General features: G+C 37.0%; 4 protein-coding genes and 1 non-coding gene across 5 annotated transcripts; 2 read left to right on the top strand and 3 right to left on the bottom strand.

Annotated features, from left to right (window-relative positions):
* Positions 1-604: 604 nt before the first annotated feature.
* LOC113685355 (large ribosomal subunit protein mL40) lies at positions 605-2,579 on the top strand. Its single transcript, XM_027202860.2, has one exon. It carries the CDS (start codon positions 663-665, stop codon positions 1,200-1,202), a length of 540 nt encoding a protein of 179 aa, XP_027058661.2. The 5' UTR covers positions 605-662; the 3' UTR covers positions 1,203-2,579.
* Positions 2,580-2,777: 198 nt separating this feature from the next.
* On the bottom strand, positions 2,778-9,624 carry LOC113685354 (abscission/NoCut checkpoint regulator). Its single transcript, XM_027202858.2, has 11 exons — positions 9,497-9,624; positions 9,019-9,140; positions 8,422-8,518; positions 8,140-8,284; positions 7,700-7,794; positions 7,155-7,320; positions 5,890-5,969; positions 5,086-5,134; positions 4,646-4,701; positions 4,005-4,168; positions 2,778-3,360 (listed from the first exon to the last, which is right to left on the bottom strand). The coding sequence occupies exons 1-11, from the start codon at positions 9,551-9,553 to the stop codon at positions 3,288-3,290; spliced, it is 1,104 nt and encodes a 367-aa protein (XP_027058659.2). The 5' UTR covers positions 9,554-9,624; the 3' UTR covers positions 2,778-3,287.
* Positions 9,625-12,409, top strand: LOC113685356 (uncharacterized). The gene is made up of 2 exons (XM_027202861.2): positions 9,625-9,810; positions 10,875-12,409. The coding sequence occupies exons 1-2, from the start codon at positions 9,646-9,648 to the stop codon at positions 10,971-10,973; spliced, it is 264 nt and encodes an 87-aa protein (XP_027058662.2). The 5' UTR covers positions 9,625-9,645; the 3' UTR covers positions 10,974-12,409.
* Positions 12,392-12,949, bottom strand: LOC113685357 (putative skeletal organic matrix protein 5). Its single transcript, XR_016188374.1, has one exon. It is a non-coding gene; the product is annotated as a putative skeletal organic matrix protein 5 (transcript).
* Positions 12,950-14,472: 1,523 nt separating this feature from the next.
* LOC149042865 (uncharacterized) lies at positions 14,473-17,105 on the bottom strand. The gene is made up of 4 exons (XM_089213659.1): positions 17,101-17,105; positions 16,636-16,865; positions 15,360-15,408; positions 14,473-14,757 (listed from the first exon to the last, which is right to left on the bottom strand). Exons 1-4 carry the CDS (start codon positions 17,103-17,105, stop codon positions 14,607-14,609), a joined length of 435 nt encoding a protein of 144 aa, XP_089069785.1. The 3' UTR covers positions 14,473-14,606.
* Between the last annotated feature and the right edge of the window lie 354 nt (positions 17,106-17,459).

Here is a 17,459-nt window from a genome sequence, read left to right as displayed (position 1 = left end):
AACAGGGTGGCAAATCAAATGGAAAATATCAGACGAAAAAACAATTCTCAGTCTGCATTTTGTACCCAGTCTGCAGTCTGCAGTATGCACTTTGTACTGACAGGTTCGTGAGTAGAACTGCCCGCTTTCGAGTGTCTGTTAGCGCGGAGAGTTGACTGTATCCATATATAATAAAACTTTTTCAGATACGGATTTTGTCTAAGAGATCCTATGGTCCAAGTCTCGAGCTTAGCACAGTTAAAACTACTGCTAAGCCATTTCAAATCATGTTACCGCCTTATATGGTGTATTCTTCACGTGACTTTTAGGGACAAGAACAGAATTTGAAATCTATACGAGTCTAACGGACTTGCATACCGCAAAAACATCTGAGGGTATCGTGAAAAGCACTCTAACTCTGAGTGATGTAACTCACTGGCCCCTGCCTTAAAACGGCGGTATTTAGACCTTATAAGAGTCTAGCCTTCGTGTAGCCGTACCCTCCCCCGTCATTATATATTTTCTTGCAAAAGAATGACGTCATAGAACACGATTAGTTTTAGGTTTTCGTAGACGTTCCCTCGCCCCCTTTCACCTTAGCGGGGTGGGGAGAGTGCGGTTGCATGTAGGCCCTAACTATCAACCGTGAAAACCTGGGAATGAAGTAAATCTTAGAAACCAATATGGCGACCTTTATACAGAAGAGAGTGATGTCTTTCTTCGTTCGCTCTAGCGGCCTGTCTATTCGACAAACCTTACCAGCCAGACATAATCCAGGTCTGAAGCGAAAAAATAAACCTTTGGTTCGGAGAAAGAAGAGACCAACGCTCTCCAGCCTCCGAAAAACTGCCGAGGTCGTACCTCCAATCGACCCTGAGTCCTTGTTGAATACAACTCTGTTAGAGGCATCGAGGCAGCGAAGGCCGGTGGAATTATCACCTGAAGAGAAAGAAAGAAGGACGTTACTCCTAAAAGAGTGGTCAAGACACAAGATGCAGGAGCACAAGGAAGATTTACAGCGCTTCCAGGAACTGGAAAGATGCCGCGAAGAGGCCTTAAAAGAATTGAAGAAAAGCTCTCCGCTTCTTTACGAAGCCGCCATTAAAGTTGACGCCAATTTTTTCCCAATTGAGTTTAAGGGGCCAACTGAGACACCACCGATACCTGACTACTTGGCGCCTGACATGGAGGATGTTAAGGCAAAGAACAAAGGAAGACGTTAACTCCTTCACTTCCGAGATCTTATTTAGTAATTCTCCCTACTGAATATTATACAATTCTTAGTACTATACAGTTCTTAGTTTGGAGAGTTTGGTATCGGATCAACTATTCAGATCCCCTAATTCGTCTGGTCACTTCTCTGCTTGTTAGTATTGATATTTTAAGGAGAAATTCTGTTTTAGTTACGGGAGTTAAAGGGTTAATTGACAGAGATCGACAATGGTTGATCAATCACTTGATCTTGATGCAGACTTTATCTTAAATTAGGCATCAAGCTTGTAAATAACTTTTGTCTTTCGCCAGGTCATCTGTCTAGCTAGCTGAAATTTTTTTAAGTGGATCAAAAACTATAGTTTTCCATGTTTTGGCTTCACATTCCCAAATTAAATCTTTTTGGCTTGGTGTCTGATATCCATGGTCAGTATTGGACCATACCAACAAACTTGGCTATCAAAACCTGAAATTTTCCACACATTTGTCAGGTGTAGGCATGTAAGCTAAGTAACAGTAGTAAGCCTGCTCTATCAGTCTTTAAGGGAAGCTTAAATGAGGTGTTGGTTTACTTGCAACAATTGAGTGTCAAAGTAATTCCCAATTGCTTTGGTTTTGCTTTACTCTGCAATGGCTATAAATTAATGAAAACTTACACCACATTCTCAACTGATCAAATTTAAAAAGCCAAAGCCACTTGTGCCTTTTTTACTTGCTCTTTCCATACTTCAACCATGTAGAACAAAATTATTTTTACTGTTATTTTTTTTGGCTCCTAGAGATATTTTCTTTTCATCTGATTGGCTGTTGTGATTCCTTTGGATTTGGTTTACAACACTTAGTTGAAAGGTACCCTAGTAAATGATGTAATACATTCATGTTAATATATGATGTGTGTAGTTACTGGGTATCAGATCAAAACCAAAGATGACCGAAGATTTCCAAAGGAGTTTTGAATAGTCCTTACTCAATGTGATCTTTAGGGGTTGGTTGTTTGAAACATGATTAGTGTTCATCTAGGATTGAAAGGGGACCATGAATTTCTTTTGCTTGGAAGCACTTATCAGAGCAAAGATATTTTGAGGTGTAAGCTAGACTGAAGAAAAAAAGGAGCAGAAAGGGAAAAGAAGGAAAGTAAAAGTTCTTGCAATCCATGAGAGCTTAACCCCTTAACTCCCAAGATCTCATAAGTAATTCTCCTTACTGCCTGCCATATAGTTCTTGTGATGTTAGTTTGGAGAATTTGGTATTGGATAGACTAATAATCCCCTAATTAATATTTTTCTTTATTCTCGTCACTTGTCTGCTAGATACTGTATTGATATTGTAATGAGAAATTCTACCTTGGTCACTCATGGGAGTCAAAGGTTAATAAAAATGTACACTGACCTTTGGTTAATGTAATCATTATTGAACAACCTGTGGCTCTTTTAGGTTTTGCTCAATTACTGACATGGATTTTTCTTTCTTTTATAGCAGCCTCTTTTGAAGCAAAGTTGTTGAAATGTTGCAGTGGGTAGCAAAGGGGGAGGAGGGAGGGTAGGGCAGGGGGTTGGTTTGGGTTCTGATGCTGTTTACACATAAATTCCAGAAAAATATTATTTATGAGTCCAATATACTTTAACACCTTTGACATGACTTGGATGTAAAGAGAAAAACTTCAAACCTCTCTTTGTGTGCAAGGTTACAGGAAATTTTGAGGTTTACTTATAAAGAAAGTAAAAATTAATAGGTCATGTATAATTCAAGAGACAAATCATTCCTATGTTGGTATTCAAATTCACAAATTACACTTGCCACTATGTAAAATTCATGTGACATATTAATTTTGGCCATATTCACGTGTCACATATAAACCCTTTACCAGCCTCATTCTAATGAAATACTTCGCAGCAGAGTTTGTTCTTCAACATTCAAATCGCATCCACAGTGACTTCTGAGTTGAGTGGAGCCTCAAAAAAGACAACACCCCTCATGATTGTTTGTACTCCATGTGGCACATGTCTACATAATTTTTTCCTTTAGCTGACCTTTCTTTAAATTTTGTGTGAAATAAATTTTTCAGTCTACAACACCAGGATGGAACACTCTCCAAATCATCTTTTCTTTCTTGGAGGCTTGTATTCTGAGATATCATGGTCTTCATAATCTTCTTGACTGTGCCCCTCCCTGTTGGGAAAACATGACAAGTAAAATTCTCCAAACTAACATAATAATTATATGGCAGACAGTGAGGAGAATTATTAACCCTTTACACTTTAACATCAGTTTTCATATTCTTCATACTGTTCTCTGTACATTAACTAAGGCGCTGACAAGGAGAATTTGTCAAACAATCAAGAGTTTCTTTAGTTGGTGATCATTTTCCTTATTCTCATGACATTAATGTGTGATTCAGCGGTAATATTGTAAGGAGAAATTAGCTGCTAGTCCCTCTTAGGGGTTAAAGAGTTAAATGAGGCCTTGGGATTGACAGGGTTAAAGTTGAATCATGCAAATTTACCAACAGGAATTTGATAGAAGTGTATAACAGTTTGTGGATCTTGAAAAACTTAACCTTGATTTGTAGAGTGCATCATTTGTAATCTGTTTTAATCATCTCTTTAAATACCTGTTCCATCTTGATTGGTTGTGTTTTTCTATTGTATTAATTAAGAGAAATATTTCACAGTTGAATGTAAAACCCACAAAAAATGAATTCAGAAATTGTTATACATACATGTATGCTTCTTTGTAGCTGGTACAAAAGGCATTACATTTTTGCTTTGAGGCAAGCCTTAAAGGATAATAAATTAACATGTACACAAGGTTACCTATAGCATCTTCGACAATATAAGTCATCATCACAACCATGACATCTTAAAACAGCATTCCCATTGCAGATACAACACCAAGGCAACTCCTCATCATCACTGTTTGCTTCATAATCATGGCTGAAAATGACGCTGGGCATAGCTGAGAAATCCATATCTTTGGTCTGACAAGAAGTGAGACAAAACAAAACATTCATTTTCAACAAAAATGGTTAGAAAAAATGGCAACTCATCATCATTGTTTGCTTCACAACACTGACTGAAAATGCTAATTAGGCATTGTTGGGGGACTGTATGTAGTATCTGTGGTCTGGCAAGATGAGATACAAAACAAAAATGTAATCCTACCAAAACTAAGTTGCCAAAAAATAACAAAAGGCCAAAAGGAAGTCACTAAGAACTATATGTGATGTCTTAAAATTGTTTGTTGCTATTTCCATATCCATCCTTGTTGGTGGAATGTTACTGGGAAAGTCAGGATAAAAATTCATAGCAAAACAACTATTCAAAGTCCTGTTTTAGCTGAGTTAACTAGTAGCATATATTTGTTTCATTGAAAATTTTACATTTTATAATTTTCAATAAAGGAAAACAAAAAAGCAATCAAAGGGCTGTGAATGAAAAGGAAACTAACAGATTACCTTTGATTGTCCTGTCTTTTTTCTGGATTTGCTAGATTTGCTGGCAGAGGTATCTCCTAGTTTGTAACCAAATTTGGTTGTCAATACTAAATAGAGTTTTATAGGAATTGCCTAGCACTGTATCACATCTTTACTCTCGTTTGTTTAATTGCTGCAGAGAAGGCAGATGTTTACAAGCTTTCAATAGGAAATATGCAGATAGTTGTGCACTGAAAAACTGATTAAGCATAAGGTTTGGTGTTTGGGGCAGCTATGGATACTGTTACCTTTAACACTTTTATTCCAGAAGGCTTTCTGTATACAGAAGTCATGGAACATTTTGAAACGTAAAAGGGGGTGGGGGAAGAGTTTTCAATCTGCAGCAGGAGAATGCACAGAATTTACATGCTCAGAAATGAAAATAAGTTCTTTAGTGTCAACAGTGTATTTGAAACACTTACCACAATCAATGTTTTCCATTTTTAAATCCAAAGCTACTTCACCAAGTATCTGTCAATACACCAAAAGATTCCTTATCTTTCAAAATATCCAAAAGTACCATTGGTATTATATATTTTTTTCCTTTCTCCTCCTATGTTTAGAGTATGGCAGGAGATGATAAATATGATCTTGCTTTAACCCAAGATAGGTACCCCACCACAGACTGGGTTTGTACCCTTTTTCAGAATCACATTTCAAGAACTTTTCCAGGACTTTTCCAGGACTCAGATTTCTTTTTCCAGGGCACCAAATTTCACATTAAACCAAAGATTTCAAAATCGATTCTCCTCATGATTTACATACATTTCTTAAACCTCAATTCAAAAAACTTTGTTGCTTGTTAGTTAAGAAAATTTCCACAACTTTCCAGGAACTGCAGTATTTTTCAAGGACTTTCCAGGCTTTCCAAGACTTGCACGAACCCTGTATATGTAGTTTTTCTTAAAATAGTTTGTTAGTTGCCATTATTTCTCAACGGTGAAGGGAGACAATGTGAGAGTTAGTATCTTAACTGTAACATAGAAACCACAGCTAACTATGTAATTAAATTGTAACTAGAAAGGGGGACCACAGTATATTCTGCCCACATACCTTAAGTGGAAATGCTCCAGTCAATCTGACACTCATTTAAAAATAGTAAAAAGATCCCAAAAGTAACCAATTACTACATGTAGAATAAAAACTTCTCAGTCTTTTATGTTTTACAGACTATGTTTTTCAACCAAACATTCACACATCTGTAAAAAAATATATAAAAAACCAACCTGTTTCAGGTATTGTTGACTCGCTGTTTCATCATCCTCATCACTATCAAACATCTTTGACTTAGGTTGATTTGTCAGACCTGATAAGTACAAAATAATTGTTTTAAATAATAATCTCCAATTTTTTTACATACCAGGTTACTTATTACAAATACCTTATTAGTACTTTATATAGGTTTAAACTTGAGTTTAATTGGAGAGGTCACCCAGAGTTATTAAAAAAGTTCTACCTAATAATAAGAGAGCCATGTACATGTGTCACATAAGAATCTTTTGTGATGTCTCTTAACCAATTAAACTCCCAAGATCTGATTGTTAATTCTCCTCTCTGGCTGCTACCAATTTCTTTGTAAATTAGTTATGAGTACTTGGTGCTAGATCAAGATAGCAGCTTCTTCCTGATAAGTTTGAATATTCTCATTACCTGTTTGCTGAAAAATGTATGGATGTTATAGGGAGAAGTTTCATGTTAATCACCTCTGGGAGTTAAAGGGTTAACCCTTTAATAAGAGACCAAGACAGTGTTTCTCCTTACAATATTAATACATTACCCAGCAAAGAAGTAATGGGAATATAGAAAAATATAAACCAGGGGAAATTATAAGTTGATCAAATACCAACTTCTCCAGACTATACTGTAACATCATAAGAGTTGTATGGCAGACAGTAAGGAAAGTTACTAAAGAGATCTTGGGAGTGAAAGGGTTACTTGAGATCCATGACTTACATTGTAATTTATTGCCCAATACAGAGTTAATATTGTAACGAAATTCCCCATTTACTGAATTGTAATTGTATGAAGATACTGCCTAGCATTTTAAAATCAAAGAAGTCAGATGTCTTGTAGAGGTCTCAACCACATCTGAGAGGGTCTGAAGATTCTAAGACACTGAAAATTTCACAAAACATCCCAAAGAATTTTGGCAGGAAATCCCCTTCACTGCCCTTCCCTCTAAAATTAGAGGTTTTAGGACTAGATCAATTTTTTTTCAAATTCACATATATCTGTTAAAACACAATTTTTTTCATTTGGTATCAGAAACTGGTCTGCAGTTGTGAGCTGAAGTGAGATTAAAGTTTCTACAAAAGATTAAACACAAATTTTTTAGGCTTCTTCTTTGCTGACCACAAGCACTAAAATGGTGCTTGCCAACACTCAATTTCTGGTTGCACTGGTGACTAGCTGGTTACAATTTTGGACCCTGATTCTATAGTTATCCTTTCATTTTTAAAATTATACTCAAGCTGAGTAACAGCACACTCACTTGGATTGATGCCTTTCAGTTTAGCAAGTCTCTCTTCAATTTCCTTATCAATGATACTACTTTTGGCTGTTGGATCCTCCTCAGCAAGTTTGTTTTCTTCCAACATCTGTTTCATCAAATCACTAACCTCTTCTATTTCAGATTTCTTTGGCTGAAGGGTATTAATCTGTTGAACAAGGAAATATTTATATGAATGTTACTTAAGAAAAAAACTCTTCTATGGCTGAAAAGAGATGAAATAATGAGTTACATGTAACTAATTTAACTCTAAGAGTGACCATCATCTGCTTCATCTAATTTCTCCTTACAGCAGACACAAACTCTTTGGAATCTAAAATTGCCGTCAGTGTCATATACATCAAACTACAATTTCAAAGGGCAGAGAGGAAAACTAATGGTTTCTAAAGCAACCACCTGCTTTACATCTTTAACCAAGTGGCTGATGAAGATTTTGTAGCTACCATAACCACTGTTGTAGTCTCCAAAACTAATATTTTTTTTCCAAAGGAGTGATAAAATTTACATTTTATCCAAATGTTATTTACATTTGAGTTCTGCATTGAAATTGCCTTTCTTCCTGTGAGGTTCTCAAACCTTTCTCCTAATTGTTGATCTGTTATTTGTGATATTGAAGAATTATCTGTGAACAGAATTGAGAACAGTTCAGGATCAATTGGGAACCCAAAGCGATAAAATGATAGCTTATTACTAGCTGAGTGTCAGGGCGGTACTAGCAAATATTTGCCAAAGGTCCATACAAAAACAAACAAGGAGGAATGTCCCCCAGTAGCTTGAGCAAGAGTGGTTAGTACAGGTAACTAATTTATAATCTGGCACTTGGACCAAACTGGTTTTTTAGTTGGAATTTTGCCAGCTTTTGTAAAGTAGCCATGGAGCAAAATACAGACCAGGTAAGAACCAATCAGAATACTCAGAGTTATCTCAGGACTACCCAGCATAATAATAATATTGCATATTACATCACCTTTATCTTTACAGGAATCATTTGCCCTAAGCTCTGCCAGCCTCTGACGAATTGCCTCATCAGGATCTATTGAAGAATTTTCATGTTCTAAAGATTCAGCTCTTGTAATGACTGTTTTTTCTAATCCATCTTGTGGATCACCTTTCTGAAAAATAATTCAGAAAACTGTCATTAGTTTGATTTCATTGTTTTTATATTGCCATCTTCAAAAAATGCATTACTTCTCAAAAATATCTAGTATCAAAAGGACCAAATCAATAATGAGTGTAGACGGTCATTTACCTCACAAGTGCTCAAAACAGGTCTGTGTAAAGCAGTGTTTTTGTTTAGGTCATTTAAGTCACTTCTATTTCTGGTTTGGGTTTGTTTTTGTGAGTCTCTGTACCAGCAAAAAAGGAAAAAATCCATTCAGCAACCTTCCTCTTAAGCATGAGCCTAAGATTATTTTTAATGAACATGAACTAAAGTGTACGCTCCCAGTCATAATTAGTTGGGACACTTCTCCAGAACAATGTCTTTGATTTTTTTTTCCTTCCTCCCTCTCCCAATGTTGTTAATTACCAATAATATTATATCCATGTCATCTTGCAGACCAACATTGGCTGGGGCAGGGGAGGTAGTAAATTTTCCAAAAAATGTGTCTAGTAGTACAGGTAATCGAAGGAAACGACCCTTATTCAAGACATGGCAATTAACTTAATGTATGACTGCCCACTTTCTTAGAGTATACTGAAATTATATGAACTCTGAACCAGTTCACTTGAGTTTTGGTACTAGGTAAAAAATTGAAACTCTCTGCTTATGACGATGTATATCTAAACTGCAAGATATGACTGCAGAAACACAACAATTTTGTAGATTTAGTTGCAGTCAACTAACCTCGTCAAATTCCTGTAGCATTGATCACAGACTTTCATTTTCTTTGATCCATGTTGTGGTAGAATAATTGATTGAGAAGTGCATCCAGAGCAAAAAAGTCGTCCACATTTCTTACATCCATGCTGAGGTTACAACAGACAGTAATGATAAAAAAAATAGAGACAAGTTAGCGCGCTTTGCAACAAATATCTTGATATCGATCAAATTGTCCACAAAAGTGGGGAACCGAGTTTGGGAGAAGAATGCATGAATCTTGACACAGTGCACAATAAAGTTGGATCTTATGTAACAGTAAGTTACAAAACTGTATAACAAACGTAAACTTTTCGTAGTGTCTACTTTTGAGAAGGGAGCTCACAAAGAAATTCAGTTTTAGTAAGCCAGACACAGGCCACCGTTCATACAAAAAATCACAGAATATATCGTGAAAAATAAAGCGCCGAAGAGTTTTCATTCAAAGGAGAAATGTGAAACTAACCTCTCGTCTGAAGAAGCCAAATCCTTGTCCACAACCAAAGCATTGTAAACCCGCCATGTTTGTTTTTATTTTGTTGTGAGCCTGCCTTAGCAGCGGTTATGTCTGAATTATGGCTCATGTTTTATCCACGGAATGTCTCTACAGCTAGCATGTCACATCATGGCGGAAGATCGACCCATGGCCATGGAAAACTCGGAAAACAAGATCCCGAGAAGGGAAATGGGGAAGTAGGAGAAGGTGAAGAAGAAGAGGAAGATCCCTTTGATACTAGGATAAAAAACTCAGGATGTTCGGACCTTCACTATGCTCTGATGGTGGGTAAATAATGTTCATCCGAAGTGAAAGAACCTGCAACCTGCGACAAAACCTATAAATTTGACTTCACCAGGAAATTAGTTTTTGTGGTCGATCGAAAATGGGGGGCGGAGAAGCATGATTTTTGGTGGGGCGGGGGACCCTGGTGATTTTTCCACTGACCAAAAGACAGGAGCAATCAGTTGAAACCTGTATCAAGCGGTCACTCACATGGAATGGTTGGTAACCGCCTAATGCAGGTTAACCGCTAAATATAGATTCCACAGAAAAGGGATATTTTAAAAAACAATGAAAAGATCTATTTTATGCCGTAATTGATCACTCGATGTACAAAAAACTTGCTCAAAAATACAACGTACATTGATTTCGGGAGAGAAAAAGAGATTGAAAAGTTACTTAACAGATTTTTAAAATTTTATTTGAGTGGTTCTACTTTAAGTGACCATTCAATCCTGGTAGAAGACAATACAAACAGGTTGTTGGGATTCTTGGGAAATATAATAAAAGGTGACCATGACCATTTGATAGAGGTGACTGCTTAATAGAGATGAAAATTACATTGATTAACCCTGTAACTCCCAAGATCTAATAGTTAATTCTCCCCTCTAACTTCTACACATTTCCTTTTAAATTAGTCATGAGAATTCTGTGTTAGATTGAGGTAATAGCTTAAACCCGATAAGTTTGATTATTCTCATAACATGTTTTCTGGATTATATAATTATGGATATTTTAAGGGACAAGTCACATGTTAATCACCTCTGGGAGGTTATAGGGTTAAGGGGAAGGAAATCTGGGACTTTGACAACTTAATGCTTAATACAGGGTGACCACCTCATATGGTGCCGCTTAATACAGGTTCCACATCTAAATTAGCTTACTTGTGTTATCTTGTAAACTGTATGTTTACTAACAATCTTCTACATGCCAATGATTTCAGTTAGGGGTTTATGATCTGAGTCGCTGGATGGTACCTTAAAAAAATTGCTTTGCTTAGAGCCCTGGGTCAGCTAGAATCAGAGAGACATTAAGTTTTTTGTCTGCATTATGTTATCTCTTCAAGGATTGTATGGATGAATATAAAGACTGGAGAAAGTGCCAAGACCATGTAAAAGCTTTCAAGGCATGCATTGATAAGCAGAACAAACAGAAGAAGCCTTAGTTGGTGAAGGGTATGAGCTCATAACAGATCCTGATACCAAAAACCTCTAAGTAACGACTCTGACTCTTAAGAGATTACATTGATGAAGAATTTGTGAAAATGTCTCAACCAAGAGGAGTGCCCTAGAATTCATGGGAGCACTTGATATTGGATAAAGAAAATGCTTTCTTGCTTACACAGTAAAACTACCATAGATAGCAATTCTTTATGAATTATGCAATTTTATGGTTTAAGTAAGAAAGTAGATAATTGTATGTTAAATTATGCAATTTTTCTTCAAAATATTGACAACAGATCAGCTATCTCTTGGTTTTTTCTTTTCATGGGCAGACTTGCTGTCCGGTTTAAGAAGACTTGACAGATGTATCACAGAAATTAAAATTTTTTGGAGGATATACCTGTTTCTATGTGTTAATGAGATGACTCTTCCTTGGTGGTAGGCCTCAAGCCATCTTAAATTTAACAATTTTCTAATTTCTGGAAAATCTAAAGAGTTGCTGGAGAAAACAACACTTGGTTTGGAGGTGTTAGACCTTTAACAAATTTCTACTCATAATGAAGTGGTGTTTACATTGACGAACACACCTGACTACACTTTGCCAATAAGCTACACTCATGAAAATAAAAGTGACATGATGCAGCCACTGTTAAACTTTGAGCCCTAAGAGTGACTAGCATCTAATTTCTCCTCACAATATCATCACTGAATCACACATTAAGGTCATGCTAATAAAGGAAACGATCACCAACTAAGGAAGCTCTTGATTGTTAAACAAATTCTCCTTGCAGCACCTCAGCAAATGTATGGAGAACAGTATGGAGAATATGCATACTGAGGTTAGGATGTTAAGGGTTGATAATCACTGGTAACGAACATAGAAGAAGTTTTTTTTAATTGGTGAATGAAGTTGAACTATTCAAACTTTGCTTGTCTAAAAAACACTAAACATCACAAGTATCTAGACTTCGTTATCTACTACTTCTACAAAGACAGCAGTCAAACTTCTGCGTATGTGCAAACGTTGTAATGAAAAGAAGATTTCAGGCTGTTACAACCAAGTTGTTTTCCAAATTTACAAACTACCGCACAAGCCAGTTAGTCACGGTGTTTTAGAAGCGTATGACGTTTTTGGTAAAGTTCAAAATAGACTAGTAAATCAAATGAATACCCATCGAGTGTTCCTTTCCCATGAACGCTTACATTTTCTTTTGCATCGTTATTTTGCGAGACGGCGGTTTCTTATTTAGTCCTTAGGAATTTTGCGCGGGAAATTGGTGCGTGTGCGCTCAAAGTTGATCCCCTTGCACACGCCCCACGTTTGACCACTGTGTGACTTCTATGTTATTAAGTGCACTTCTTCATGTAGTTGGTGATATATGCAGCTATAGAAAGCGTGTACTCTGATTATCAAATAAAATGCTTTTCACCGAACAAAGATGTAACCCATCTCTTTGATATTTTTATCTCCATTGTCTGCATCATGAGTGGCCCTATTTCTACATGTATTTGGAACCGTGCCTGCGCAACCAAAGCCAATTCTAGATTCACAGGTCCCACAGTCTCCTTCATTATTGGCAATCAAACCAATTCTCGCCTTCGAATTGTTTGAATTCGGGTGTACGTTGAAACCTTCTGCATTACAGTTGTTTTGCAAAGAGGCCTCTGCACCAATCAGCGACTTCCATGCGTTGCGACCAAGTGAAGTGCTACGGTATTGCCCATCCGCTATCAAAGAGTACAGAGATTCAGCCGGCTTATCGATCAAGATGAAGTTGGTTTCATTGCCGTTCTTCATGCCGAGGCATATCGAGCTGAAACTTGTGTTCCAGTAAGTTGGTAGCTTGGTTTCTTGCTCGTCAAATCCTGTCATCCCCGCAAAACTGTCAAACTCCACCATATTACTCCAGAGATCGGAATCATATTGGAAGGTGTCCTGGAAAATAATGACATTATCAATTTACAACAGTTTTCTGCAATGGCGGCTTTGATGTAAAAAAAAATAAAAGAGGATTATCATGAGTTTTACCTCACGACGAGTGTATTGTGGGCTCCGAGAAGCAACAATCAATTGGTTTCCACGACATTTTCTAATCAGTTGCGTGGCTACTAAGCTTCAATAAACAGTATCCAGGATGAGGAGGCTGAACTCCTTAACTCCTGGGAATGACTAACTTCTATCTTCTCCTTACAATGTCACCACTTAATCAAGCATCAAAGTCACGAGAATAAAGGAAATGATCACCCATTAAAGAAGTTGTTAATTGTTAAAAAATTCTTCTTGTCAACAACTCAGGGAAAGTATGGAGAAAAGTATAAAAATCATGCATACTGATGTTAGGGTGTAAAGAGTCAATCAGTTGGGTGACTGCTAGGGTGCTTGGATCGGTATCCAGGAGTATGGAAGCCCTAACACCCCCCCTCCCCCACCACCCTCCAAAAGGTTTTGATCGTTCCTTTCTTGAGGTTTTTTTCTAAAAACTTTTTTTTTAATGATAACTTAAACTAGTTGGAAGCAGTGCAAGGTCTTAAATTTTTAAAACTTTTTTAGTCGCGTTTGAACAGCAGACGTGTTCAGGTAGTTTTCACACATAGCCCCTTATTGTAATTTCCGGCCGATTACCCGCAGGTAATCTGTTGATTTTTCCGCAAACAGTTGTTAGTGCGGGTTATAGGAAGGTGCGGGTAATACGATAATTTTTAAAGCTTCCGGTATAATTTTAAAACTATAAGCAGGAAAAAATAGAGATGATAAGATCTAATAAAGATACTCTTCAAAAAAACCTGTGCAGTAACTCATTTATTTTGCACAGAACGCCCATTATATAATAGACTTTTATGCTCTCAATGAAAGCCGGTGTAAATCGAAAACAGTTCTACAAAACTCTTTAACAAAGCTTTTATCTTGTTTGTACTCTTACTTTCTTATCTTGTCAAATTTCTCAGCTTGTTATTTAGGTAAAAAAATTTTCACTTACGCGGGCAATGAACTTAAAAATAAAAGAATTTAATTGTGAAAAAGGGTAACACATCACTTACTCTAACATCTAACAACACCTTTGGCAAACATTGAGAGTACTTTTGGCTTGCCTCCTAACTCGTGCAGAGGTTAAAATAGGCATATTATTTAAAATCAGTACATGAGCGATATTTTTAATCTTACTTCTGAAAACTACTTGATGAAGTCTGCTGCTGTCAGACACCGTGCGTAGGAGACTAATCCCAGAAAATATAGTCTTGAAAGTCATAGTTTCCAAAATCTCCAAGACTCTGCTAATTCCACATTCATCAAACCGATCTTTTTTTGGGAAGAAAAGGATGCATAGCTACTTAATGCTTAACAAGCTACATCGCTTTTAAGTATTTAGAGCAGTTTGCAAGTGGATGTCGAAAGTTTACTTTACTTTGCTTTGCTTTACTTTGCTTTGTGATTGGTCCAGACAACTTGCGCCTTTCTCTCAACCAATCAGATTCAAAACAAAAACCAATCACGCCCGCTTTTTCCCGCGCTTTAGACAGTTTTGTTGTTTGGACTTTAAGTTCTCATTGGTCCTTAAAGGTAGTTTCCTTTATTTTGATTGGTATTTGTGAATACTTGGCTTTGGTTTTAGGACACTCGATCCCAAACGGTGATTTTATTTATGAATATTCACCTTAGAACCATTCATCTTCATAACCAGAGTCCAACCGCCGCTTCCACATGCATTGAGCATAGTAGTCATCTGACAGTAAACTGGATAAATGCCTGATCCAAGCTTCAAAGGATAGGCTTGGTCACTGACATTGCTTTCGAAAAAAGTTAAAAAACTGTACTTTTAAAAGTTAATAAAGCACAATAAAAGAGTAAAAGATCATAGGGTATCCCCTTTCCAATTCAATACAGTATTTTATTTAAGCTGATGAAAAAAAGACTCTTTTCAGGAAGAGAAGAGGATGAACCACGAATGCAGTTATTCTAAGTAGAAATGATTTCAATAAAATGATGGATGTATAATTTACCTCAAAGTAGATTTGTCAAATATGAAGGCTTAAAATTGATCTAACCCGTTTACTTCAAGAAGTGCCCAAGACTGACACGATTTCTCCTTACAATATCAACACAACATCAAGCAGACGAGAATTAAAAAAATATCAATCAGGGGATTATTAGTTGATCCAATATCAAATTCTCCAAGCCAACAAATGGCAGTCAGGAAGGTGAATTACTAATGAGATCTTAGGAGTAAAATGGCTCAGGTACTACCAAAAAAACTGGTCTGCTTGTGAATCTGCTCTCCCATACAAAGCTTAGTTTTGGTTATTTGAAAGGCAACGAAATTAAAGCGTAACATCGAATTGCACCTCACCTAGAGATTTTCAACACTTTTGGGTGAATAAACGCTACTTACTTGTTCTTATACGTATTGTATTCATAGAGTTCCATGCAGCTCCTAGAATCTGGGTTAAGGAGAAAAATATATCTCATATTTTTAAGGAAGTAAATATGTCCGATGAATTTAATTCCAATTCTACTTATTTTGTTGGTTCTTGGCATCAAAAATGACGATGAGGATATTAACTGAGATGAGGTTCTCCAAACTTTACAGTGTGGGAGTAACTGTCTACAGCGAAGGAGCTTTGACAACTTTTTTCATAAGTGGCCGCTGGTGGTGTTATGGAAGCTATGCCTGAGAAAGGGGTGTAAGAAGCTTGGGAATGTAATTTCCAGCATTCTGGGCATCAAAAAGAGTGCTGTTTGCAATAATCTTTGCTGATTCCTCTGTAATTTGTCTGTTAGTCCTGACCATTGTCATAATGCTACGTTCGTGGATAAACTCAGATAATTATAAATTCACTGGCTTGTGGAGAGACTCTCGTCTCAAGATTCCCCTCCCGGCTCGTAACTTAGTCGTGCGAAAGCCCACAGGAAACCTAAACATGGGAGTCTGGCCGTAGGCTAAACAGTAAACCACTAATGACCAGCTTTTTTTGATCGAATCTCCTGCCAATTTGGAAGAATTTGGCGAATTTAAAATTACCCTTATATCCAACAATGGCAGAAAAACTGGGCTGACGTCATATTTAAAGGGTGACCAAAAAGAGAGGTTTGAGGAATGACACAATAAATAAAAAGTAAAAAAAGAAATTAAAAAATATTTAAAAAGTCCGCCACAACTCATTCTCCGTTTTTCCAGCCAGCAGGATGCTTTGGGCCGGCTGTTTAAACAAAGTTTAGCCATTGTTTAACAAAACTGCGTCCTGAACATTACTCAATTTTTCTGAACCTATTATCTGACATTTAATTTTGTGAACAGTGTCAAAATGGCCGAAAGTGAACATTGGAAGAACATTTATTTCATTAAATCAACCCTCTTTAACAGAGAGAGCCTAAGGCCCACTGATTGCTTGAAACCGTGATTTCGGTTTGACCCCGCGTAAATAACCGGCCCTTTTAATCTTTGACGTTATAGCTATGTGTCATTTCTGGGACCGATTTAATTTTCGCACAAGATGATAGTATTTACGGGGGATATTACAACAAAAATACATGAATACATCTATATACATTCCAGAAAATCAGTTGTATGCTTCTTGAATTTAGACAAAATGTTTGTTTTTTGAAACTTGAAATAGATCATTACTTTATGTCAAGTAAAGTTTGCGGTGTAAAATGCCTCAACTTACATAATTTTAGGGGAATTCTAGAAGATATAATGCTGGGTCCATTTGCTTTTGTGGCACTTTTTTGTTCAATCCAAGATGGTTTGTTGTCTCCTGCGTAGCCAATAAGAGCATACGACTCCCTCAACGTCACTGTGACGTCGGGATCACTAGCGCCCAGTCTCTTCAGAGCGTTGATTGCTGGTGATACATGTAACGAACCTTCGTCTCCAATGGCCACCAAAACGATGTAACTTAAAAATGAATAAGCATTTGACTGGTTTATTAAAAGAGGCTTGTAAACTAAGTCCAAAATAATAAAAAAAATGATTCCAGTTTAGGGACTGGTCATTAGCCTTCGAGAGGAGGGGTAGTTTGGGGGGATTTTGGTTATGCCACGATAATATTAACCTGACCCCCCCCCCGCTCTGTAATATCCTTATGATTTCCCCTCATGGGCAGTTAGTTGACAGTCAATTTTCTATAGACCCCATTTATACTCTGTTTGCGATGACTTATCCCCCCCTTAAAATTCTCCAACCCCTTCCCTTTCCCAGGCTATCACTAAATCAATGGTTCCTTACATGATTTAATATGCAGGTGAATAAAAACACGCAGATGAAGTTTTTCTAGATCATGGCAAGAGTATGATGGTGTGATGTGCATTCCTGAAATGTTTCGACAATCGCAATGCACTTTCAATTCAAAAAGGGTAATAAAAACTACATATGTCTTTTGTTGGCTCAAGAGAAAAACAGACATCTAGGTTAACTCTCGACCCGACCCGAACCAGTCTCTCTCTCTTTTTGAGTCCGCTGCTACGATCGCGCTGTCTTATTGCCGCGCTC

Source organism: Pocillopora damicornis, chromosome 7 (assembly GCF_964200805.1).
Source record: "Pocillopora damicornis chromosome 7, jaPocDami1.2, whole genome shotgun sequence".
Taxonomy (NCBI): domain Eukaryota; kingdom Metazoa; phylum Cnidaria; class Anthozoa; order Scleractinia; family Pocilloporidae; genus Pocillopora; species Pocillopora damicornis.
This window is presented reverse-complemented; position numbering and strand designations above follow the sequence as displayed.